Consider the following 27,280-nt stretch of genomic DNA (forward strand, 5'->3'; position numbering starts at 1 on the left):
GAAGGACAAAACTGCTGCTACTTTAACTAACATTGTAAATATAAAGTAAATAGAATACATACCTGGCACACATAAAAAAAAAAAAAAACATACATTAAATGAAAACCCTGCAGTCCATCTTGAGGCTAAAAATAAAAAAAAATAAAAATGAAAATCACAGTTAGCTAACTCCACGCACATACACAAAGAACATTGCAATTTAAAAAAAAAATACTCAACCGAAAGCCAATCATGACACCAGCACAACGGCACACAACACCTATTCAAATATGACATAAAGAAAATTTAAAAATGTAAAATAAAGACAGGACCAACATGCGTACACTCACCAGGAGAGAACGACAAAACTGCTGCTATCTCCTGGGGTGCACGACCCCGGTTTGAAGGGGTGTGGGGTTCATGTCCCCAAAATAAAATTGGAATTAACACAACAAAAGTCAGCAATGGCAAGTGGAATCCCACACTATATACCTTAACTCTGTTACACAAACACACCCATTTGTACTGTTTTATTCCCTCATCCAATGAAAATTGATAAGAGAATCGATAAGGAATCAGATTGATAAGCAAAATCGATAATGGAATCGGAATCGTTAAATTCTTATCGATTCCCATCCCTGCTGATTAAGAATGATTGTGATTGGTGGATCGCTGTGCGCAGTGTGTGTCAGGTACCCAGGCTGAAATTAGATGAGAACATGTTGAGTTCATTTGCCTCCTACACTGCAGGACCTGCAATGTCACAATGCTCAAACAATACATTGTACAGCTGTAGTCGAATGTACTTGGGCCTTAGGTTGATGACATTTGAACTGACTGGATTTTTCCCCAAACTGGAAACATTATTGATCTGAAATACAGTCTTTAGCTGTGATTAAAATTCACTGCAGTGCACTTCTGTATTTATGCAGCTGCCACTGAAAACTTCAGATATCCTCTACTCTGTTACCTCTACAAAGCCATTTTCTGCTGTCAACCTTGAATCAATTCTAATATGCTGCCAGTAAACATTAAACTTTACTGCCCTCAAAGTTGAAGCCACAGACTAATTTACTGCTGTACAGATACAACACAATTAAATAAACCTAATATCTGCAACAGACCTTGACAGTGTCAGTGCCTGCCAGCAGCCTGATTCATCCATATGTCCAAAACATTAGATAAAAATCCTTGAATGACTCACAAACCTGGCATTGCCGCTCACTTAAAAAGCAGTAAGATGAAATATATTACGGTCTAACATCACTTTACTGAGGCGCAAAATGAGGGAAGAGTTTAATACAGAATTCTACCTTCATTTGGGTCCTGGAGATTAGTTTTACTTGACACAGATGTAATTCTTTCTTGAACCCATAAAGACCCAAAGCAACTTTTGTGGCAGTTCCAAAATATTTTTTTTTTCTCTATATTTAACCCTTTCATGCATGAATTATGAGAACCTTAATCAAGATTTTTTTCCCTGAGTGTTTGTCTTTTTTCCTCTTTAGGCGTGAAAAAAGCAATGTGATTGTTTTTTTTTTTTTTTTGTTTTTTGTTTTTTTTTATGAACGTATTTTTCATGGGGTTTCAAAAATGCCCAGTCAGCTGTACACCATGCATTTACTGACATATTGTGTGAAAACTATGAAACACATTTTTTAAATGCTGCTAACCTGTTCTCACATTTTAACATTCCAGAACCTCCTAAGACCCGGCAATGCATTTTGTCCTCTGTAGGGTACAAGAATTTTACAGCTTTATTATTAAAAAAACAAAAAAAAACAAAAAGCAAAACAAAATGCTGCCCACTGCAAAGGACATTCCATAAATAATTTAAAAAAATCTATCCGAAAAAATTGTTGTATCATGCTGTTTCCAATCAAGACAATTATTCAATGTAAAAAAGCCAAAAATGTTCCTTTCCTGGGTCTCAGGAGGATAACACTAGTTATTACTCACACAGATATACCAAAAAAATTTTAAAAATTGTTTAAAAAAAAATCACTGTCAATTACAGTCTAATAACAATTAGCAATTGATTTACACTCAAACATGTTAGTGCAGATCAGGTTGATCAAGAACAGCAAAGTTACAGAAATGGTATGAATTACAGTGTACGGGATGATGCATAAACATCCACAGTATTGGCTGATATGGAACTAAAACAACAAAATCCATGAATATACAAGAGAACAACTTTGAATAACTGTCCACTGTAGTGACCAGTATGCATGAAAGGGTTAACATATTTATTTTTATTTATTTATGATATTTTGTTCATGTTTTCCTTTCTTATAGCTCTCATTTAATAGGTCTTTTTTTTTTTTTTTCATTGTAATTTCTTCCTTTTTTTTCCCACCCAGTTTACTCAGTTCTAGTTCTAGTTATTGTTACCAGTATAATTATCACCATGGTTGTTATTGTTAGTATTGTTGATATGTTCTTGTGAGGGTCCTCGTCATCTTCTTCTTCCTTTTTCTCCCCCCTTCACTCTTTTCTTCTCTTCTCCCCCTTTCTTCTCCTTCTCATCGAAATATGGTTCAACAAAACTCATAATAAAGACAGTAGAATATCAAGGGGAGCCTCACATACTTTATGAGGTTTCCACTGGCAAAGCAAATTTGACTTCCATTCTGCTGTTATGATGCTGGACAAGAGAAGTAAAAAAAAATTAAAAAAATAAATATATTATGTACGTATTCTGCAGTTTTTGAGTGAAAATCAGGTGTTTTCCTACATTTCATTTACTGATCGTGTAGATGTTCATCAAAGCTCAGATTAAAATTGAGGAATATTGTATCAAAAACAGAAAACTCAAGAAAACTTTTTTTTTTGTTTTTTTGTTTTTTTCTTCAGAGAAAATATCAATAACTCAATGCAAAAGCAAGTGTCTCTATCCACTATCAGTGATTAAACTCCGTGGGTGAATCAATGTTGTAGATCAGTGTTTTTCAACCTTGGGGTTGGGACCCCACGGGGGGTCGCCTGGACTTCAAATAGGGTCGCCTGAAATTTCTAGTAATTGATAAAAATAAAAATAAAAACTTACTAGTAAAAAATATATGGTGAGTTGACAGAGACAATCACAGTACATAAAAAAACATGAAAAACTCTGAAGCACTGTGGTACTGTTTCTCTTTCAAATGTTCATTGTAGTCAGTTTCAGATGCTGCAGCTCTTTCATAATTCATAGTTTGAGTTCTTGTTTGTTCAGTATTAACTGTCAGCCTTGTAAATCCAAGCTGGACTGACTGTACATATCCCGACCAAGGAAAATCAAATTCTTACTTTGTGTAGTAATCTACACCTGGCTTTTCTGCCTCCGTCCATAATAATATACATTATATAGCCTAAATGTTGTCTAAAATTAACGTTTATTTGCAACATATAGCAAACTATTTCATGATCAAAAGGAAATTAATTTTAGAAAAAAAAAAGTCTCCATGTTAAGTGCCTGGGGTCGCCAGAAATTTGTGATGTTAAAATGGGGTCACGAGCCAAAAAAGGTTGGGAACCGCTGTTGTAGATGATGATGGTGTTTCCTCTGAATGTCCAATTGGATCATATCTGATGACCATGAAAAGACGACAAACCATCAGCCATGAAACAATACAGGTTTTAAAAGACAGTTAATAACAATGAATTGAAACAAACAATAATTTAGTAATAATTAGAAAAGTTCGACGGTATTTAAAGTGCAATTTGAACAATTTTTTTGAAGTCCAACATATTTGAGGTCAACAGCATATTAAAAACACACACGCTGTCCAATTGACTCTGGCTGTCTTGTCCAAAAGACAGAAAGACAAGCTTGGAGTGACATGAGTCCAGGTATTTCCAGCTCCAGTTGAAGGGTATTCCAGGCAGTGGGGGCAGCCAAACTGAACGCTCCCTTCCCCAGTTCAGTCCTAATTCTGAGTACATTCAAGTAATACATTTCAAAAGTCTGTAAAGAATAGTGGCGAGTGGTTCTTTGAAGAAGTGTGGATAGTTATGACGGAACTTTACCGAGAAGAGCTTTATAGATTAAGGTCAACCAGAGGGTGAACCTTTGCAAGCTCAAAGATGGCCGCTCAGCTTTATCATATAGTTCACAGTGATGAGTGAGGCGATTACAGCTAGTAATAAACCGAAGTGCACAATGACAATCAGTTAGTGTGTGAAGTTCAACCTTCCCATGATGTAGATGCAATATGTGCAGTTTGAAAAGTAAAAAGCTATAGAGAGCATCCTGGTAAATCTGCACAAAACAAAACTGTGTCCCAGTTTTTAATGGTGTTTAGGGACAATGTCTGACCTCTTATATTAACCCTTTCATGCATGAATTATGAGAACATTAATCAAGATTTTTTTTTTCTTTATTCCTCTTTGGGCATTAAAAAACAATGCGATTATTATTATTATTTATTTTTTATTTTTTATGAAGCTGTTTTTCATGGAGTTGCAAAAATGTCCACCAAGCTGGACACCATGTGTGTAATTTTTGAAGCAAAGAAACATGTATTTACCGATATACTGTGTGAAAACTATGAAATAAAAACATTAAATGCTGCTAATTTGATGTTTTGTCACATTTTAACATACACTACAAACAAAAAGATCCACTTTAGAATTAACTGACCTAAAATTATTTTAACATCCTTGATTGTTGATATTTTCAGTGTAATTTTTGTATTTCACAAATTCATCCCACGGGCCGGATTGAACCCTTTGGCAGGCCGGATTTGGCCCCCGGGCCGCATGTTTGACACCCCTGGTGTACAGTGTATAGTGTTTGCTCTTGTGTTATATTTGTCTTTACTCATATCTGCTGTGGTTTTATATTGTTATTGAATGTGTGTCATGCTGCTGCTACACTGGGATAAATAAAGTCTATCTATCTATCTATCTATCTATCTATCTATCTATCTATCTATCTATCTATCTATCTATCTATCTATCTATCTATCTAATGTTAGTCATATGCTCACGTTTCTCTGTGATGGTCATCTCATCTCTGTCATTTAAAGAAATTGATTTCCTGTCTTTTTTCATGTTTATATTATTATGGCCTCAAAGAACAGACACTTGTTGAATCAGTACCATATGTAGGTCAATCTAATGTGTTTGGACATAATATATATAAATATATATGTGATAAAAAGCACTCTAAAGGTCCATAAAGCCTTGAAATGTAGTATATTTGTGGCTAACACAGGGAACACTCTGTACTGGCTACATCACTTATTCATTTGTGTCTTTTTAGCTAACTCCCCTGTATGGAAACATGCCTGCTGTAAACACATACTGACTGTACTTTATTACATCTGTACAAAAGGGTCACAGCAACACTTCTATTTTGCGGCTGCTACCACCTTCATTGTGAAATATTAACCGTATTTTTCTATAGCGTTGCTGTAAATAAGTGACTTGCATGGCTCTGATGGGCAGAACTGGAGGTGTGAAGTGCAAATAAATAGAAGATGTGACCTGACTGACCCACAGATGGAACATGAACATGCTTTTCCTCTCCAGAGCCGAATGATTTATTCACATCAGGAGAGTGTGTTTGTGCATACAGTAGGTGTGTCCAAACAAGGACGTGGGAGGGGTAGAGGGGAGATCTGAATTTCTGTTTGACCTTGGCATCACTTTTATTGGCCACACACCAACCACACTGCACAACATACAACATGTCAGTCTGTCTGTGAGTACAGATAATGGAGAATAACTTTAAAACTAACTCTAGTTTCATTACTGGTGTAACTATGTTGTCAAAGCATCCTGTGTTAGAATCTCAGATTTTTTTTCCATCTACATTTGTTCAGTGTTTTATATCTACATCCTCCTGAGCCAAGAATAAGTGTTATATGCATTTCTGTGTTTGCACTTTTCTTGTGTTTTTATATATCAGCTAAAATTTACTTAGGTGGTCAAGTGAGTGACCATTTTTAACAAAAAAAAAAGTTGTAAGAAATGCATAGAACTGTGTTGAAATAATGCTAATACATTTGTGCACAGACTACTGACATTATTTGACAGTGGAAGCTATATTTTCAGAAACCAGTACCAGTACTGTATTAGTAATAAACTTATATACTTACTGTTGCTAATCATGCTCTTATTCATAAATGTTAGTATTCTGGATCTAAAACAATAACAGCTGACACAAAAACACAAAATGTGACAGTGGACGGATGTGACATGGTTGTTACAGATCCCATCATACTGATGCTCGGCAGCCATGTCACCGTTTCCACAAATGATCCCTGTGCAAAAACTAGGATCCAAATTATTTATTGTATAGTTTATCATCATACTAAAGAGTAAATAACAATATAGAATTGTTATTTCTTTATAAAAATGCTTATTATTAGAAAACTATTGATTTAAAAAAGTGACTTGTGACATTCTTAATGTATGTGCGTAACATAAGCAGGATGGATCAGCACCATACTCCATATTGCAACCTGTAAAAATAAAGCATGTGATATGTAGTATATATTCTTGTAAGAAAAACTGGGGAATCTAAAAGAATAGAATATTTGTTTTTCAGGTAAATTCAGTTAAAATATAACTTGGCCATTTGTGACATGAAAGTATAGCATTAATTGTGATGAAACTGGACATTTTTGACCTGAAAACATAGTTCATATGACCATCAACATGTTAAACAGAACTGAAATCCTGTAAATTTGCGTAACTTGCATTTACCAACACAAAGTTCCTTTGGTGATTCACTTATATTGATTTCTTATGCACAAAGACATAAATAAGACCTCTAAGCAACTTTTAGCCGATTAATGCTTTTTATTTTTTATTTTTTTTTTATTAATAAGCACATTCATATCTCATCAGATGAAATATTAGTACATCAAAGTGGTAATAATGTTTGGATTTGAGTAATATAAAACTCCTGTTTTATTTCATTTAAAATGTAATGAAATCTGCACTGTGTTTTGATTAAATGTAAAGTAGGTAAAAATTAATAGACACATTTATTTAAAAATTGCAAGGGCAAACTGGCTTCCAACAACCAAAAAAAAAAAAAAAAAAAAATTATAGTGCATTTCAGCATTCAAATATAATATGTATAATCTGTTAATGCCCAAAATAGTATTTAGATATCAGTAAACATAATATATATAAAATCATCTTTCAGAAAACCTGCATCCCTCTTCTTCACGGCTGCATGGTCTGTAGTTTCATGACTGTAGTGACAATTTTTGGATAATCCTGAATGTGTCTCAAAGATAATCAGCAGATGGTTCATTGATGCAGTTCTGAACAGTTGGACATGCATAAAAGCGCAATTTTCTGCCATAACACACAAAAAAGTTTGTTTAACTGCAAAATATAGGTGTTTGATGGTGGTAACTTAAAAATGATGAAACATACAGTAAGGGGAATGATTTATTCATAATAATAATTAGTGCTGAATGCAAAAATAATTTTTGCTATCATTTTCAGTGGGCGGTTCATAACAGTCATTGTCAATTAAAAGAGCTTGATAATTAATGATTTTATGTTTAACTAAGCTTAGTTCTATCCATAACATTCATTCATTCATTCGTTTGTTTATTTTGAGCGTTTACAGAATACATGCAAATTCAAAATTCCAAAATCATTCATCTACACTTGAAAAGGAGTGAGAAGAAGAAAAACGTATTTAATCCCACCCCCATTCTCATCATCAAATAACTTAACATAATAACGTTTTAAATACTGTCCTTTGACTTCAAGCCAGAACAATGAACAAAATAGACATATACCAAATTAGAATGAACTCATTTGACAGTACTTACATTGTGTAACTGAAATATGTGTGAAAAATAGAAACAAAGTAGTTGTTCCTGGTGGCGTTACCACGGGTAACAGTTAACCGTCAGCTTACATTATTTGTTACTAATAGAATAAACATCATAATCATTAACATCTAAGATTTGACTTATAGCTCTGTCTTTTTTTCTTTTTTAGCACCAGAATAGAATAGAATAGAATAGAATAGAATAGAATAGAATAGAATAGAATAGGTCTTTATTGTCATTGTTAAAAGAAGTATAAATGTATAAAAAATGTATATAAAAACTATCACATTCAATTATACTGAAAATATATACTGAAAATTTCTGAAAATATATGAAATCACAATGAAATACTGAAAATATGCAAAAGCCAACTCTATACCATGGAAAGAAGAAATATATGCAACATATAAAGGATAAATAAAAGGGAAAATTAAAAAAAACTGTAAAAAAAAAAAAAAAAACAGGTGCATGAGTCCACATATCCAACGTGATAGTTTGTTTTTTGTCAGTTTTTTTTGTCAGTTCTTGGTATCAATCCAAGTCGATAGACAGGTGTACTGTAATCTGTGCAGCATCAGGAGGAAGTATTGGCATGCAGTCATCCCTTACTGCTCCTTTTATCTCGTTGTCCTCCTTCCTTTTCCGTTTTCCTGTCCTCTCATCTCTCAGTCTGTATTTCTGCGTCTCCCTCGCCCTCTATTTTCCCTGCAGCAGACCTCTGTGTTGTCCCATGGGACAGCCCCCAGCTCCTTCTAATGATATAATTACAGCCGATGAACCGATGTGATGACTCAGGCTGATTAGCAGCATCAAAACAACACTGGCCCCAAACACAAGTTAGACGCTGACAGAAAAAAAAGGCACATGATCAAATGAAAGAGCAGAGGAAACAGAAACAAACAGGCGAAGGCACTGACAACTCACTAATAAATAGTGTGGCAGCGGTTATTTTTGTACGACAACTTCTGTGTGAAATACCGCATTTATATGTTGGGTTATGTGAATTGTGTGTGAGCATCAGAGCTCAGACGCTACAATAATAAGCTTGTGCAGAGGGATTCCCACACAGGAAATGTTGATGTTGTGAATTAGTGACCCTCCCCATGTCAGGATACCCTTGAATATGGCACAGTGTCTGCAGCCAGTGGTTGCATTGTGTTAGTCCCATTATGAACTTGTAGTTTTCACACCCAACCCCGGCAAAAAAAAAAAAAGTTCTCTCAATCATCTCAATGTAAAACCAAACACCTCGTGTCATCTCCATGCTTTTCCAAGGTCTGAGCCTTAAATAAAGCCCCTAAATAAAACTTGATTGATCACCTATTAATGTATCTGAAGGCAACTATGATTTACTTGTTCGTAGCAAACAAGACAGGCTCCATTTTTCTCCACTAATGGCGTCCGTCCGTGCCATAACTCTTCTTGTCTTCATGTATTCAAGCTCCATTACATGTGGCATCTATTTCTAAAGCAGTCAGTGTCTATCGGACCATTACTCGATGCGGTAGAGCCGATAAAATGAGCTGAAGGGCTGTGCGGTAACTAAGACTAGCAGGTCTTGCTGGAGAATTGTAAATAGGTGTTTGTGTATTGTAAATGGGTTTATAGATGTTATTTTATTTCACTGTTATTTGGATTATTTATCACAAAACTAATTACACTTATACAGGAGAGAATCTGCAAGGCAGATACCAAAAAGCCCCAGAGAGCTGTTACACTGCAACTGGTTGTTTGCTGATTTAAAATGGCTGTTTGGGTGCTGTAAACAACACAGTTAGAAATTAAACATGGGTAAGTACAAATCTCAGAACCATGTTTAATTCCGTGATACAGTGATAATGTTGTAAAGAATTAATTTAGTGTTAACTCTATGAATATTGACTGTGGGATTATCACAAATAAAACCCCTGTCTCTTTTCTGTCTTTGGGTTTACTTCATCTCACCAACCAACAGACAATGCATGTGATGTGACCTTATTTCCCATGAGTGTGTTGTTCAAACATTAATGTGGATTCTCTGTTTTGTCCCCTTGACAGAGAGCAAAGAGGTTTACAAGAGACAGGTGCTGTCAATCACGTCCATCGCCATGGCAATCAGCCTCCTGGGAACTCTCTGCATGGCCCTCTACTGCCGCAACAAGTGAGATGGAGACACACACACACACACAACATGCAAACAACTAGAGAAACAGTGACAGTTTAATAAGTGTCCCTGTATAAATATTTCATTTATGTAAATTTTGTATATGCAAATACTCACATATACTGAGTTTACATACATGAAATATTTACACATTTGAAGGGAAACTTGTACATTTATTTGTATAAACCTATACGACAATGACACAAATATGTCCTAAATGTGTGCTTAATTACCCTGGGTAATGTACTAGGTAGCATCTAGAGCAGCATCACTCTGAATGTGTAGGGGTAGATGGGAAATACACAGTTTTATTAAGATCTTTAATCCTTAGACATACAGTAAAATGTCAGGTTCAGGTTTTATACAATGTTCATCATTATAGAGCAGGGGTGTCAAACTCATTTTAGTTCAAGGGCCATATTCAGCTAAATTTGATCTGAAGCGGGCCGAACCAGTAAAATTATAACATAACAAAATATAAATAAGGTCAACTCCAAACTTTCCTCTATGTATTAGAGTGAAAAAAGTAAATTTACATTATGAAAAGGTTTACATCTACAAACTAGCCTTTCAATCAATGTGAATCGCATGAACAAACTGAAAAAATAAGTGTAATTTTAACGATATTCTGCCTCAGTTTATCATTCGCACATGTACATTATAACTTATAAATCACGGTGGATCTACAAACACACAAAACATTTAATAACAGGCAGAATATTGTTAAAATTGTACTTACTTCTCTTAAGACATTTCAGGTTGTTCATAAATTGTTCAGGCTAATCACATTTTTTATGAAATTATACTTTGTTTTAGTGTAAATACATGAAAATATTTACATTTACAAACAGAAACATTTGGAGTTGTCATTATTTATATGTTAATATGATAGTATTTGACTGGTCCTGCCCACTTCAGATTGAATTTGTCTAAATGTGGAAACAAAACTAAAAGGATTGTTAATATCTTAGTATAATTTCTGCATTTCACAAATTCATCCCAAGGGCCGGACTGGACCCTTTGGCGGGCTGGATTTGGCCCCCGGGCCGCATGTTTGACACCTGTCTTATAGAGGGTATGCACGCGACGTCACTACCAGCAGAAGTCACCGTGGTTCCGCCCACTGAGTGGCAGAAAGAGGGAGATGAGTCGCGGTGTTGGCTTCAATACTGTCTAGACTTAAGAACAATATTTAATAAAAAATGAAGAAGAGCTGTTGTGCGATTGCTTGTATGAACAGGTTTGAAAAGCAGTCGGAGCTATCGTTTTACAGACACTGAAAGACAAAGAAAAGAGACGCAGATAGATCCAGAAATCCACGAAACCAAACCTAGAGCTGTGGATCCTGTTTAATGTCAGCTAAAATTAATCTATGCTGTATTTTTGGGTAAAATCGTACCTTAAATTACGCATTGTTTTGGCTAATGTTACTTCTCAGTAAAGCTCTTGGTTTCATGATCAGATCTTTCATGGTTTTTGTCTTCATTTTGTGATTCTGAACCTTGTGCTCCTACATGATTAGTAAACTAACTTAAACTGAGGCTAACCTAGTTTTTCAAATACAGGGAACTGGAGAATAAAGCTACGACGGAGTATTAGGGTCACATGAGAAAATAAAACACTTGTCACTACGAGTATAAAGTCGTAAAATATCGATATAAAACCCGTAATTTTATGATAATAAAGTCAAATACAAAAAGAATCACAATGTTATGAGAACAAAGTCGTAGTTATAAAAGAACTCATAATTTAACAAAAATGTCATTCGTTTATGAGATTAAAGTCGTCATATTCCGACAATAAAACCATAATATTACAAGAATAATGAAACCATGTATATTTGTTACAGGTAAAAATAGCGCTGATCCCCTCCACCCTGGATGTCCGGATACTCCATTTCTGTCCACATGTCAGTGTTTGTGGACCACTTGTTCTTTGGTAGCTTGTACGGATCCATGTCCGGTCCATCTGTCCTTAATTTAATTTCATATTTCACATTTTCCCGATCTGGCTGTGTTTACTGCTATACTCCGTCATGTTGAGCAGGATGGTTTTTGTGACTCAGTCTGACTTAGAGGGGCGTGGCCTGGGAGGGAAGTGACGTGTGTGCATACCCTCTATTATGAATCTAAATAACATTTTACTGCAAAACTAAAAGCTAAGATTTGGTAATGCACCTGTAAATGTTGGAGAACAGAACTTTAGAAAAGAGATCACAACCATGAAAAACTCACTTAATATTACATAACATTGTAGTATTGCATTGTCTGTAGCTGTAGCAGTGGTATCATAGGGGATTACATGACTGAGCCTACTTGTCTTGTTTTATACCCTATCTGAGTGTATCACTATTCATAACATCCATATCTTAGGAATTATCTTGATGAGTTCACTGTCATCTTAACTAATAGAAATGATGGCCATGCAAAAAATACCATCGGAATCAAAATGACCATCATATATTAACATACATATTAGCACATGTATGATTTTACACTGAACAAAAATATAAACGCACCACTTTTGTTTTTGCTCCCATTTTTCATGAGCTGAACTCAAAGATCTAAAACTTTTTCTACGTACACAAAAGGCCCATTTCTCTCAAATATTGTTCATAAATTTGTCTAAATCTGTGTTAGTGAGCACTTCTCCTTTGTCCTTTGCTGAGATAATCCATCCACCTCACAGGTGTGGCATATCAAGATGCTGATTAGACAGCAGGATTATTGCACAGGTGTGACTTAGGCTGGCCACAATAAAAGGCCACCCTAAAATTTGCACTTTTACTGTATTGGGTGGTCCAGGGGGGTCAGAAAACCAGTCAGTATTTGGTGTGACCACCATTTTCCTCGCACAGTCTTCTTCATGAATTCTCTGAAACAGCTTTGGAGATGGCTTATGGTAGAGAAATGAACATTCAATTCACAGGCAAAAGCTCTGGTGGAGATTCCTGAAGTCAGCATGCCAATTGCATATTCCCTCAAAACTTGTGACATCTGTGGTATTGTGCTGTGTGATAAAACTGCACATTTTGGAGTGGCCTTTTATTGTGGCCAGCCTAAGGCACACCTGTGCAAAAATCATGCTGTCTAATCAGCATCTTGATATGCCACACCTGTGAGGTGGATGGATTATCTCAGCAAAGAAGAAGTGTTCACTAACACAAATTTAGACAGATTTGTGAACAATATTTGAGAGAAATAAACCTTGTGTGTACACAGAAAAAGTTTTAGATCTTTGAGTTCAGCTCATGAAAAATGGGAGCAAAAACAAAAGTGGTGCGTTTATATTTTTGTTCAGTATATTAAGCCCATCCTTGGTAAAGCATATTATTTTGTGTACAACGGCGTCTGTAATTCCCATAACAACCAGTAACTATGTGGTTATTGGTAGAAAAGTGTTAATGGTGTAGTAGTAGCAGTAGTGGTATATAGTCATGCAGAATAAGGCATAAATAAGAGGTTTATAATGACAACAGGGAGCCAGTGTGCTGCTAATTTGGGTGCTAATAAGGAACTACAGTAGTTAAGGGTTAATATATGCACCTTAATAGTACTACTCCATATTAAAAAATATAAATTAAGTTAGAAGTTATGAAATAAACATGAGGTGTGGATGCATACAAAAGTTGTGTGTGCTTTTGTTTTCCCTGTATAAGCTCCTAGTGGCTGATACAGCTCAGATTAAAGCACCTTTGAGACACATGGGCCGACACACAAATCACATTTCAAGCGCTGTAATTCTGCATTTTTACACATATTTTTATAGATGGATTCAGATTTCCCATCCTGCCACAGGTGTGATATATAAAGTACAACCATGAACATATTGACTTATAAATTAGTTGCAGTGACATCCCAACCATCAGTGTCTCGCGGTCATACTTTTCCTGACAAAATTGTAAATAAATAACCAGTGTCATGGGTTTTAACCCTGCAAAGCCTGAATCATTCAGTTATTGACAGAAAATTCCAGTTCTTTGAAATTGGAGCCTTTATTGGTCCTTCTGAACAACCAAAAATAAGTTTTTCAAATATCAATTTCCATGTATGAGTTTCAATTTTGTATCATATTTGATACATCGGGTCTCAATGTTCAAATATTGTCATTTTTGAACCTACAAACCTATTAAACAAAAAACGAGAAAAAAAAACAACAACACAACAACAAAGAAACAAAAACAAGATAAATAATATTATCAACTCCTCTTTACAATGCTCAGAGCTAATTAAGAGTTAATATAATGTATACTAACAACAAATTTCTTCGTCAAAAGGACATAGGAGACAGCAGGACACTCTTGTTGACAGTAGAGAAAAAAGGATTCCATTTTTGATAAAACAAATTAATTTGTCCACGAACAGAAAACTCTATCTTTTCCAACTGTAAAAAGAAAAGTAAATCATGCACTCATTGCACAAAGGTTGTGTGGCAGAGGTTCCTTCCACTTAAAGAGAATCATACGATGGGCCAATAGTGTATACAAAAAGCTAGTCACTTTGAACTTTTTTTTCTTTTTTTTTTGTATTGTGTCTTTGTGGTTCTTTATGTCTAAGTACATGTTTATGTAAATGTATAATTGAAAATAATTGTCAAAAAATTATTTATATATATGTATATATATATATATATATATATATATATATATATATATATATATATATATTTTTTTTTTTTTTTTTTTTTTTTTAACAAACAAAAACATTATATAATACAAACATATCTATCAAATTGGTAATTCCTTTTCAAATATGGCAAAGTTCTGCCTCCTGACAATCTTGTAGTGTCACTGGAAAGGCCTCTGGTGAACGAATTCCTCTCCCCGGTGGATTATCTGTGTATTGCATGTATCTAATTGTTTACATCAGGTTTTTCAAGAAAAAAAAATATCACACTGATCATGTAGAGGGCTTCAAAACTCATGTATCAAATATGATATGTTCGGCATTACAGGGTTAATATAGTAAAATTATATTTACTAATGACTTGTGTTGAATATGGACACACAAAACGCCTAAGGAGACATTTTGTCAATTTGGCCACAGCGGATAGAGCAGGTTCAGGGATCTAACAGATCAGATATTTGTAACAATTTGTAAATCTCATTATGTGCACGTAGTCTATTAAAACCAAAAGGTCAGCTCATGTGACTCTCACACTCCCTCTTCCATCTTTTTTTACCTATCAGCATATTTCTACACTGCATGCTCTGTGTGTGCACATTAATTGGCAAATGAATCGCCTACATTCATTTCTGTCTGCGAGGCCTTTACACAGCTTGCCAGAAGAGACTCTATATTCTAAAAAGGATGGGTCAAACATCCGGTATGTAACGGCAGTCATTCGGGGTATATGGAGCGTGGCGTACACTGTGATAGATGGCACTGTAATTCCATAGGCTTCCCTCTCTAATATCATGATGTGACTGAGCGAGCAGCCTGACAACAAGATAATCAGATCAAAGCTTGATGGACAGGCGCTTTCGATGAATCTGTAATTGAGTCAGGGAAGTAGCTTTTTCACTGGAAAAGTTGCATATAGATCAGGTGTCAGTGTTCATGCAAATTAGGCTGAAATGAAGGAGGACAGAGCGAGGTTTCTCTGTAATCATCAAGAGGCAAAAGCAGCTAAACTGCAGTTATGACTTCAGAGCAACACAGCTGTGTATATGAGCGCTGACATATTGAGTATGTTTACATGTGTGGTATTATTTCACTATTATTCTGAATGTGATGGTACTCTGAATTTGACAGCATACTCCATTTATATATTCTGAAATGGATCCTCTTTTGATTAAGACATGTGTGATATGTTGATTATTGTCTCACTCACTGACAGTAGGACAAAAAGACAAACCAAGGGGCACCTCAGCTCCAATGAAGCGAATGTGGAAGTATCTTATGCCGCGTTTCTACCCCGTGGAACCGGCTCGACTCGACTCGGGAGTCCTGGAGACCATTTCCATTACAGCACAGGTGTCAAACATGCGGCCTGGGGGCCAAATCCGGCCTGCCAAAGGGTCCAGTCCGGCCCTTTGGATGAATTTGTGAAATGCAAAAAATTACACTAAGATATTAACAATCCTCTTAGTTCAGGTTTCACATTCAGACCAATTCAATCTCAGGTGGGTCAGATCAGTAAAATACAATCATAATAACATATAAATATTGACAGCTCAAAACTTTTCCCTTTGTAAATGTAATTGTTTTCATGTATTTACACTAAAACAAAGTATAATTTCACAAAAAATGTGAATAACCTGAACAAATATGAACAACCTGAAATGTCTTAAGAGAAGTAAGTGTAATTTTAACAAGATTCTGCCTGTTATTAAATGTTTTTGTGTATTTGTAGATCCACTGTGATCTGAAAGTTAAAATGTACATGTGGAAATGATAAACTGAGACAGAATATTGTTAAAATTACACTTATTTTTTCAATTTGTTCATGTTATTCACATCTTTTGAAAAGATAGTTTGCAGATGTAAACCTTTTCATAATGTAAATCAACTTTTTTTTTGCTCTAAAACATAGAGAAAAGTTTGGAGTTGACTTTATTTATATATAATTATGTTATTTGACTGGTTTGGCCCACTGCAGATTAAATTTAGCTGAATGTGGCCCCTGAACTAAAATGAGTTTGACACTCCTGCATTACAGGATACTACTGACTGTACAGTACCTGGACGTCACAGTGATGTGGCGCATTACTTCCGTGTCGTCTGCACAGAGTTGCTGATAAACTCGCTCATTGCGTGTTGTCTCGTCAAGCTCATGCTGAATTTTTATGTCTGAACCTCCTCAACAAACCATGGTGTAGTTTTGCGGGCTGTCATCATTTGGATTAACCGACCGCTACATTTACTGTAAACTTCCACATCTGTTTTTTGTAAAACAGCGGGTCACAGAAATGACTCTCTGACCAATCAGTGGTCTGCAGTGTTTACACGTCACGTTTTAGTATCTGGCGGAGGTGATACCAAAAAACTAGTACCGGATTCCAGGTCCTTTTTCATAATGGAAATACAAAAAGGCAGAGTCGAGTCAATTCGAGCCGATACCACGTAGTGGAAACGTGGCATTATACCACTGTCAGCCCCTGGGATTGGCTCTAAAAAGACCTGTTTCCCAAAAACATACAGTCGCGGAAAAAATAATTAGACCACTCCTTGTTTACTTCAGTTTTTTGTTCATTTTAATGCCTGGTACAACTAAAGGTACATTTGTTTGGACAAATATAATGATAACAACAAAAATGGCTCATAAGAGTTTAATTTCAGAGCTGATATCTAGACATTTTCCATGTTTTCTTGATAATAACCAAAATCACTTCAGTTCTTACATCAATATCTATGGCGTTGTACTGACAAAAACAGTGCTTTTAGGCATTCCATTTTTTATTTCTGTCTGTTTTATTCACATGATACACACAGGAGTTAGTACTTGATTGCATAATCATTTTTTTTGATGACTTTTGATGGTCTAATAATTTTTTTCCGTGACTGTACATTGAAATTCTCTCTAAAAATACTACAGGGGTTGGACAAAATAATGGAAACACCTTCACCTCAAGATGGTAATGCCCCAATCCATACAGCTAGAATTGTTAAAGAATGGCATGAGGAACATTCTAATGAAGTTGAGCATCTCGTATGGCCGGCACAGTCCCCAGACCTCAACATTATTGAGCATTTATGGTCAGTTTTAGAGATTCAAGTAAGACGTCGATTTCCACCGCCATCGTCTCTAAAAGAGTTGGAGGGTATTCTAACTGAAGAATGGCTTAAAATTCCTTTGGAAACAATTCACAAGTTGTATGAATCAATACCTCGGAGAATTGAGGCTGTAATTGCCGCAAAAGGCGGACCTACACCATATTAAATTATATTTTGTTGATTTTTTAAGGTGTTTCCATTATTTTGTCCAACCCCTGTACATGAATATGTTTTCTCATCCATTTTATTTGGATCCTCTAATATGTGATCTGGTGGTCTATCTTTACATTTTTCCTCCATTAATCAGTTCTCAGGTCGATCACAAGGTTCTGATGTTTGACTGCCATGTCAGGCTTTGATTGACAAGTCTGCTGAGTTGAATTTCTGGAGTTTCGGTTTGTTTAATACAGACAGTTAAGTCTAACTTATGCATTTCACAAATTCATTCCACAGGCCGAATTGGACCGTTTTGGCCCATGGGCTGTATATTTGACACTGGTGATGTAAAGCTTTGCAAGTATTGCAAAATTATCCATCAATAAAGCAATGCCATACAAGTAGTCGAAATGTACCAAAAAGGTGGAGAGGCTGTAAAGTTAAGACCTTTATGTGAAATAGAGAATTTAACAGTGGTAACTTTCAGATTAGAAAGTAAAACTTTCTGCCTGGAATAAACAGTGGGTGGTGCAGGATGATAAATGATACAGCAAACATAAAGACTTGGATGTTTGTTTTGATTGCAGCAAAAGCATATGCTTCCATCATAATGAACAAGCGTACCCTTTTTGTACACTACAGCATCAAACAAACAACCAGATTGTAGCAAGGCTTTAGAAGAGATAATGGACCTTTCGCATTAAGTAAATTCCTTCCCAAAAGAAGCGTGTACCAAATGTCGCAGACTTCTTCTAAGGAAATATAATTAAAGTGCCACAAAGGTTGAGAGGATAAGAGCTTACCATATGGCTGTTTGCAAACACTTCATTACACCACTGTCATTCAGACTTTCAGCGCCAGGAACTGTGAAGACTTCATCGGCTGTATCTGATAATGAGAATACCTCTGGCAGAGCAGGGGGAAGTCGTGAGACAAGAGTTTGTTGTATTTTACTCCAAGTCAGTATAATTGCACAGTCTCAGGTATGAGGATTTCATTTCAAAACGCAGGCAAACACATGCATATAAAATTAGAAAATGCAAATGCAGTCCTCGAAGCACATGCGTCATCCTCTCCTTATGTGTCACCACTACGACAGCTTTGAACACTGACCGCTGATTTTTAGTCAGACTTAACATTATATTTTGTTTAATTCACTGTGCGTTTATGAGAATGATAGTGAAATAATTGAATGAAAAACAAATCATGTGAGGTTGGAAAGTTCTTTTTACTGAATGATACCAAAAAGAGTCGAAACAATAGTAACCGCTGCAAAGTACACATTAACCCTTTACTACCTACATTTGTTTCCAATTCTATTAAAAAACATAACCATTTGTGCTGTTGCTGTTGAGCAGATAATAAATCCCAGCCAGCATGTCCATGTGGGCCCCAGAAGGGTTACAATTGCGCTGCATATAGGGGTCCCATGTGGGTTTGTCCACAGTTTCCATGGTGGCCCCACATGTGTTTGTCCAAATCAGAATCAAAATCAAATTCAGAATCAGAATCTCTTTATTGTCATTGTAGCAAGTACAATGAAATTTAGGCAAAGCTCTCAGGTTCAGTGCAAGAATTTACAGACAGACAACAAATATCAGTAAAAGGCACAGTTATTTACATTAAAAAATAAAAAAGTATTGCAAACTACGATATTTGTAAAACAGAATTTAAATAATGCAAATAACATGAGAAATAGTGCAAATGACATGAAAGATAAAGATTGTGGGATAAATAGTGTGAAGACTAAATAGTATGAGATATTCAGATCTCTGATCCTGATTCTGAAATGGGCAAACACATGTGGGGTCACCATGGAATCTGTAGACAAACCCAGCATTTAGGCTATATCATGTAAATTTTCAATAGTAAGTTTTAATTTTTTATCAATTACTAGAAATTTCAGGCGACCCCATTTGAATTCCAAACGACCTCACTTGGGGTCCTGACCCCAAGGTTGAAAATCACTGTTACATAGCCTAAATGTTGCCTAAAATTAACATTTATTTGCAACATATTATGGCAAACTATTACACGATCAAAAAACAATTAATTTTAGCAAATAAAATGTCTCCATTTTGAATGTCTGGGGTCGCCTGAAATTTCTAATAATTTATTTAAAAAAAAAAAAAAATTAAATTAAAACTTACTAATAAAAATTTCCATTATATAGCCTAAATGTTGTCTAAAATTAATGTTTATTTGCAAGATATTATAGCAAACTATTACATGATCAAAAACAAATTAATTTTAGCCCCAAAAAATGTCTCTGTTTTGAATGTCTGGGGTCGCCTGAAATTTCTAATAATTTGTAAAAAAAAAAAAAATTTTTAATTAAAACTTACTAATGAAAATGTACATTATATAGTCTAAATGTTGTCTAAAATTAATATTTATTTGCAACATATTATGGCAAACTATTACACGATCAAAAACCAATTAATTTTAGCAAATAAAATGTCTCCGTTTTGAATGTCTGGGGTCGCCTGAAATTTCTAATAATTTATAAAAAAAACTAAATAAATAAAATTAAAACTTACTAATACAAATTTCCATTATATAGCCTAAATGTTGTCTAAAAATATGTTTATTTGCAACATATTATAGCAAACTATTACACGATCAAAAACCAATTAATTTTAGCAAATAAAATGTCTCCGTTTTGAATGTCTGGGGTCGCCTGAAATTTCTAATAATTTATAAAAAAATAAATAAATAAATAAAATTAAAACTTACTAATAAAAATTTCCATTATATAGCCTAAATGTTGTCTAAAAATAATGTTTATTTGCAACATAATATAGCAAACTATTACACGATCAAAAACAAATTAATTTTAGCCCAAATAAATGTCTCTGTTTTGAATGTCTGGGGTCACCAGAAATTTGTGATGTTAAAATGGGGTCAGGAGTAAAAAAAGGCTGGGAACCACTGATCGAGATTAAAATAGTTTGACACTGAAATATTGACAGTGCATTTTTTACAGTGTACTTTTGATACTTATGAGCCAAAAATTGGTCGAATGTCATGAAATTAATAACCACTGTTACAGAAACAGGCCTTTGACAGTGATCCATGAACGTATGTACTTTCACAAAGAGCAGCACCTCATTACAAAAACAGTGGAATATTGAGGTGAATTTGCGACATTAATCTACAAGAGCTTAATAAAGAAACACTAATATCCATCTTCTGCATCTGTCTTTGGCTTTCAAGGCAAGTTCTCCATTAAATGATTTAATATGCATTTATTGTTGCAACGTCGCATGAGATGTTTTAGTGACACAATGAATCTCAGTTATGGCTTTGGGTCTGTGTTTCTGTCAAATGTATGTACTTTGCAGATGACCAGAATGCAAATGACTGAGCAGTGACTAAGATATCACAGACGCTGATGACTTCAGCCTGTGACCTACGCCGTTGGTTTCGTCCTCTTGATGGTTTTACCACTAAAAACAAGGGGTCGGAGGTCAGAAACTGTAGGTGTTGAAAGTGTTGAATCAGGTAGCATGACATCAGCCACTTCTTCCACCTCCAAAGTCTCATTGCTCATCTTGCTGAATGATGGAGCGCTGAGCAGCTGTAAGTGCATATTAAGGGTCAGGCTTCAGCCACTTGGAGCAGAAACCATCTGAAAGAGATGATGGTTTTGGACCCATTGATTCTCGGTGTGTTTGGATCAAATGTGCGAGCCAGGATTTTCTATGTGCATGAATGACACTACACTCAGGTGACAAAGAGTCTGTGGTGAATATTTTTACCCCACCCCCTGAACAGGAGGCAAGGGGTGGTGTGTGGTGTATGGTTTGTTGTTAAGACTCTATCTGCAAAACTATTGGTTGAATTCATACCAAATTGGGTTTATAGATTACCAGTGACCCAAAATAAATCTCATTACATTTTGTGAAAAGTAGGTCAAAGTTAATTTTTTTAATGAATTTTAGAATCAATTTTCTTCCCCATTCACTTATAATGGGCCAAATTTGAAATGTCTGTAGCAGCAAAACTGTCAGTTGAATTCATACCAAATTGGGTTTATAGATTGTCAGTGACCCAGAATAAATCTCATTACATTTTGGGAAAAGTAGGTCAAAGTTAAATTTTTTAAATACATTTTTATTTATTTATTTTTTTTTCCCCCATTCACATATAATGGGGCCAACTTTCAAATGTCTGTAGCAGCAAAACTATCTGTTGAATTCATACCAAATTGGGTTTATAGATTACCAGTGACTAAGAATAATTCTCATTACATTTTGGGAAAAGTAGGTCAAAGTTATTTTTTTTTCATGAATTTTTAAAGTCTTTTTTCTTCCCCATTCACATATAATGGGCCAAATTTGAAATGTCTGTAGCAGCAAAATTATTGGTTGAATTCATACCAAAATGGGTTTATAGATTACCAGTGACACAGAATTAAGCTCATTACATTTTGGGAAAAGTAGGTCAAAGTTAATTTTTTTTAATGAATTTTTAAAATCTTTTTTTTTTTCCCCCATTCACATATAATGGGTCAAATTTCAAATGTTTGTAGCAGCAAAACTATCTGTTGAATTCATACCAAATTGGGTTTATAGATTACCAGTGACTAAGAATAATTCTCATTACATTTTGGGAAAAGTAGGTCAAAGTTGTTTTTTTTTTTTCATGAATTTTTAAAGTCTTTTTTCTTCCCCATTCACATATAATGGGCCAAATTTGAAATGTCTATAGCAGCAAAATTATTGGTTGAATTCATACCAAAATGGGTTTATAGATTACCAGTGACACAGAATTAATCTCATTACATTTTGGGAAAAGTAGGTCAAAGTTATTTTTTTTTAATGAATTTTTAAAATCTTTTTTTTTTCCCCCATTCACATATAATGGGCCAAATTTCAAATGTTTGTAGCAGCAAAAATATCAGTTGAATTCATACCAAGTTGGGTCTATAGATTGCCAGTGACCCAGAAAGCATGTCATTAGGTTTTTTGAAAAGTAGGTCAAAGTTTAAAATTTGTATGAATTTTCTAAACACTTTTATCTTCCCCATTCATTTATAATGGGCCAAATTTGAAATGTTGGTAGCAGCAAAACCATTGGTTGTATTTATACCAAATTGGCTTTATAGATTACCAGTGACCAAGAATAAATATCATTACATTTTGGGAAAAGTAGCTCAAAGTAAATGAAAAAAAAAAAAAAAAATTCCCATCCACTTATAATGGACCAAATATCAAATGTCTGTAGCAGCAAAACTATTGGTTGAATTCATACCAAATTGGGTTTATAGATTGCCAGTGACCCAGCAAACATGTCATTACATTTTGGGAGACGTATGTCCAAGTTTAAAATTTTTATGAATTTTCTTAAAATCTTTTTTTTCCCCCTTTACTTATACTGGGTGAAATTTCAAATGTCTATATAAACATCAGTTTTTTTCAATTTACTTCAAACTTGCCACATATATAGAGGCAGTTGATATGCTGACATCATCACATGCACAGACATGTTAACATCAGCTGGATCCATGCCAAAATAAGCTACAATACATGTGAGGAGCGGGGTTTGTTGTGCCTGGCGCCGCTTGTTTTCAGATGAAAAACAGAAACCAAAGAAACAACTGCCTGCACCACAAGGATTAATTATTCCAGTTCCTCCACCATAATTTCCTGCAGACCTTTTGTCATGACTGAGCCCTGTGTCGATGCAAGATTAGGGTCAAACTAATTATGGTGCCAGTCACTGACTTCAGTCCTTTACAATGAATCCTCCTGCAGTCAAACAAAAACCCATCAAGTAGTGAAGAGTCCCTACTTGAAAAATCTTGACAATACCTGCTTTTTTTTTTTTTTTTTTTTTTTTTGGAGTATGGAAATGGAAAGAGATGAAAACCTCTTTCTCATCCGTCTTGCAGACAGAACACAACTCCTCTTGTCCAATGACTCATTATAAAATATATGTCCACTAACAGAAACAAAATAGAAGAAAATAAATCCTGCACGCAAAGCCTCTTTTGTGAGAGTGACACAAGAAATACAGATAAAGCTGTGAAATAGTTTAGTCTTGGCAGTTGTGAGTCTTCTTGACTGATGGAACTTTTGGATGTTTTCTAATGAGTTGCTTGTTTTTCGCGAGGTTGTTGTTCTGCATTAATTAGAGCAAAAATATAAATTAGTCGCAGGTGGAAAATGTTAATTACAGAACAATTTTGACACTGAAGATTTTAGTGTCGAGTCTGGGAAAAGTGCTGGGATGGAGAAGTCTTTCTCTTTCCGAGTAAAAGCAGAAAACTTTTGTTATACTGGATCAAAACTGTAGCAACGCCATACAATGCTATACACATGCAATACATCCATATAAGCAACAAGCATTTCCATGGGCAAATATCAAAAACTAGCCAACAGTCTGAGACCAGCGTATATATCATGAATAATTTCACCAAAAAAACAGACCAATGTGTCAAAAAAATAGTATAGATACATTAGTAAAATTACGAAAAAGAGCTATTAGAATAATTAATAAAGTAGGATATTTTGAAGCAACTAATAATTTATTCATTCAACTTACTACCTTGAAATTGCCCGATATTGTATATATTAAAATATTAGAGATGATTTTTAAAGTTAAAAATAATATTGTTCCAAATACCATTCAAGAGTTCTTCAAATTAAGAGAGAGTAACTATAATTTAAGTGGTCTTTATATTTTTGAATGTATGACAGTGAGGACAAATGTAACGTCCAGATGTGTTTGGATAGTGGGTGTGAAATTATGGAATGGACTTGATGATGAATTTAAGTTGTTCACTTCTCTGATAAAGTTTAAAAAATGCCTTCAGTATAAGATCATTCAGGAATGTTAAATGGAGATGGTAGACGTGTTTTTGTTTTGTTATTGATTCCTTTGTTATAATGAGAATGCTCGATGATGTACACATTTAAATTATTGTGAGTGGTGCGTCAGGTTAAAAGGATAGGCAAAAAATAAGCTTCTGCTTCTAGCCTGTTCCATTTTTGTTTTTTGTATTTATTGTGGTTGTTATACTGTGTGTGGTGATTACTGTACAAACCAAAAATAAACCGTCCATTCATTCATTCATTTGTTTATTCATTCATTCATTCATGACTTTTCTGCGCTAAGCTAAAACTAAGCAGATCCAACAGTACAAGGTTAAGGTCAAGTTTATTTCTATAGCACATTTAAAACTAGAAAAGCACTCAGAGAGCGCAGACCTTCGCCAAGGCAGATCAGTGCCTGCCCCCCTGATCAACACCAAAATGTAATCATTTATTCCTTGTGCTTGAAATTTTCATCCAAATCCCAAGATAACTTTATGAGTTATCTTGCACACAGACAGACAGACAGACAGACAGACAGACAAACCAATGCCGGCAAAAACATAACTTCCTTGGCGGAGGTAACAATGCAAAGTGCCCAAAGTCGTGTACAAATCTACAGGTACAAATACAAGATATGCTAAAACTAGTAAAATAAGAATAAATACAAGATATACTAAAACTGTTAAAACAGATACACAGTAATACAGCTGAAGAAAAAAAAAAAATATTCGACCACCCTTGTTTTCTTCAATTTCTTGTTCATTTTAATGCCTGGTAAAACTAAAGGAACATTTGTTTGGACAAATATAATGATAACAACAAAAATAGCTCAAAAAAGTTTAATTTCAGAGCTGATATCAAGACATTTTCCATGTTTTCTTGATAATAACCAAAATCACTTTTGGTTCTCAGGAGAGTCCTGTCTGGGATTTATTTGAATACGACAGCGAAGATGATAAAAGATACGAAAAAACTAAAACTAAACTAAAACTAAGTATTAACAAAATAATGAAAACTAATAAAAAGTAGCAAACCTGCTCTAAACACTAATTAAAACTAACTGAATTAGAGAAAAACAAGTCAAACTAAATAAAACTAAACTATAATGAAAAATCCCAAACTATTATAACCTTGCTTCTTACTACCTGTTTTATTTCTAAGGACAAAGTCAGATTACTTTGTCTTGTTGCATATTCAAAATAAACTAAACTAAAAAAAATTTAAAAAGGGTTGAAGCTAGCATCACCTCATCTCTAGTTGACAGTTCGATAATCAGTGCCTGTAGGTAGTGATGGTTGGAATGAAAAGCTGCAGACCCACTGCTGACTTGTGCATCAAGCTATTTTTTCTTTCTCCGTAGGAGGCGCAGAGAGAAGCTCCAGGCCCACCTGAAGGAAAACCGCAGTCTGAAAAACTACACTGCAAATGCCCTGGATGCCAAGATGAGGGCTCCTAACAGCAACCTGCAAATGCATGAGGTGATGACTGCTGGATTCTCTTTTTCTTTCCTCCTTTCAAATTGCTGTTGCTTTGGAGTCAAAAAAGCCTGCATATACAGTAAACAATGTGACTATATGCATGTGGAATGCAGTGTTCATATGTGTAAACCCACGCAGTTTCTCTGGAGACCGGCAGCGTGGTGTCAATTGTAGAAAATAGCACAACTTGGATGAAATTGACCATTAGGGAAACCGCTGTCCGGCCCTGTGATCAAAAACATGAGCATGGGAGGTTTGTCAAACTTTAAGAACAAATGAAAATACCAATAGTGCATTTGTACAGTCGTGGAAAAAACTATTAGACCACCCTTATTTTCTTCAATTTCTAGTTCAGTTTAATGCCTGGTAAAACTAAAGGTACATTTGTTTGGACAAATATGAAGATAACAACAAAAATAGGACCAATGGTCCTGTAGCTTACCGGCCAAATTAAAAGCTTTGGGAAATGTATCCAGATGCCATTTATTATCACCCAGTTCTGTGTATTTATTCTATTACAGAAATAGCCCATGTTTTGGTCATATTCCAATCAGATCTGTAAAAAATTCCAACTTGATATCATTGATACTTACTGATTTATTGGATCAATCCACTTCCTATCTCTTATAATGGGAAAATTTGTCAAAGTCGCACTAAATCCAGAATCAGATCCGGATCCAAATAATTTCAATACCTCGTGTTGACATCATCATACAGAAACTGTATACCAAATTTGAAGTCAATCAGAACTGGAGTTTCAGAGAAGAAGACGATTGAAAGTTTTTCCTCATAAGAGCCCATGTTAAATTTCCATAAGTTCCCAGATCCAGAAGAAGATCCTGATCAGCATGTGGACATTATGTTTTGATCATCTCCCCATCAGGGCTGGACTGTAGAAATTTACACTGGATATCATTTGTATTTACTGAGTTATTGCATCCATCCACTTCCTATCTCTTATAATGGGGAAATTTTTCAAAGTGGCACCAAATCCAGAATCAGATCCGGATCCAAATAATTTCACTACCTTTTGTTGACATCATCATAAAGAAGCTGTATACCAAGTTTGGAGTCAATCGGAATTGTAGTTTCGGAGAAGAAAATGACTGAAATTTTTGTAACGGATGACAGACGCCGCCGCCGGACGCCGCATGACGACAATAGCTTATGGCCTGTCGGCTGGTAAGCTAAAAATAGGACC

General features: G+C 35.0%; 1 protein-coding gene across 2 annotated transcripts in view; it reads left to right on the forward strand.

Annotated features, from left to right (window-relative positions):
• nrg3a (neuregulin 3a) overlaps positions 1-27,280 on the forward strand; it is a 1,091,065-nt gene that overhangs the window by 983,185 nt on the left and 80,600 nt on the right. For both annotated transcript variants that reach the window (XM_030156113.1, XM_030156114.1), the window contains 2 exons: positions 9,804-9,906; positions 25,962-26,079. In XM_030156113.1, coding sequence (XP_030011973.1) covers positions 9,804-9,906; positions 25,962-26,079 — 221 coding nt within the window. The remainder of the gene's footprint in view (positions 1-9,803; positions 9,907-25,961; positions 26,080-27,280) is intronic.

Source organism: Sphaeramia orbicularis, chromosome 15 (assembly GCF_902148855.1).
Source record: "Sphaeramia orbicularis chromosome 15, fSphaOr1.1, whole genome shotgun sequence".
Taxonomy (NCBI): Eukaryota; Metazoa; Chordata; class Actinopteri; order Kurtiformes; family Apogonidae; genus Sphaeramia; species Sphaeramia orbicularis.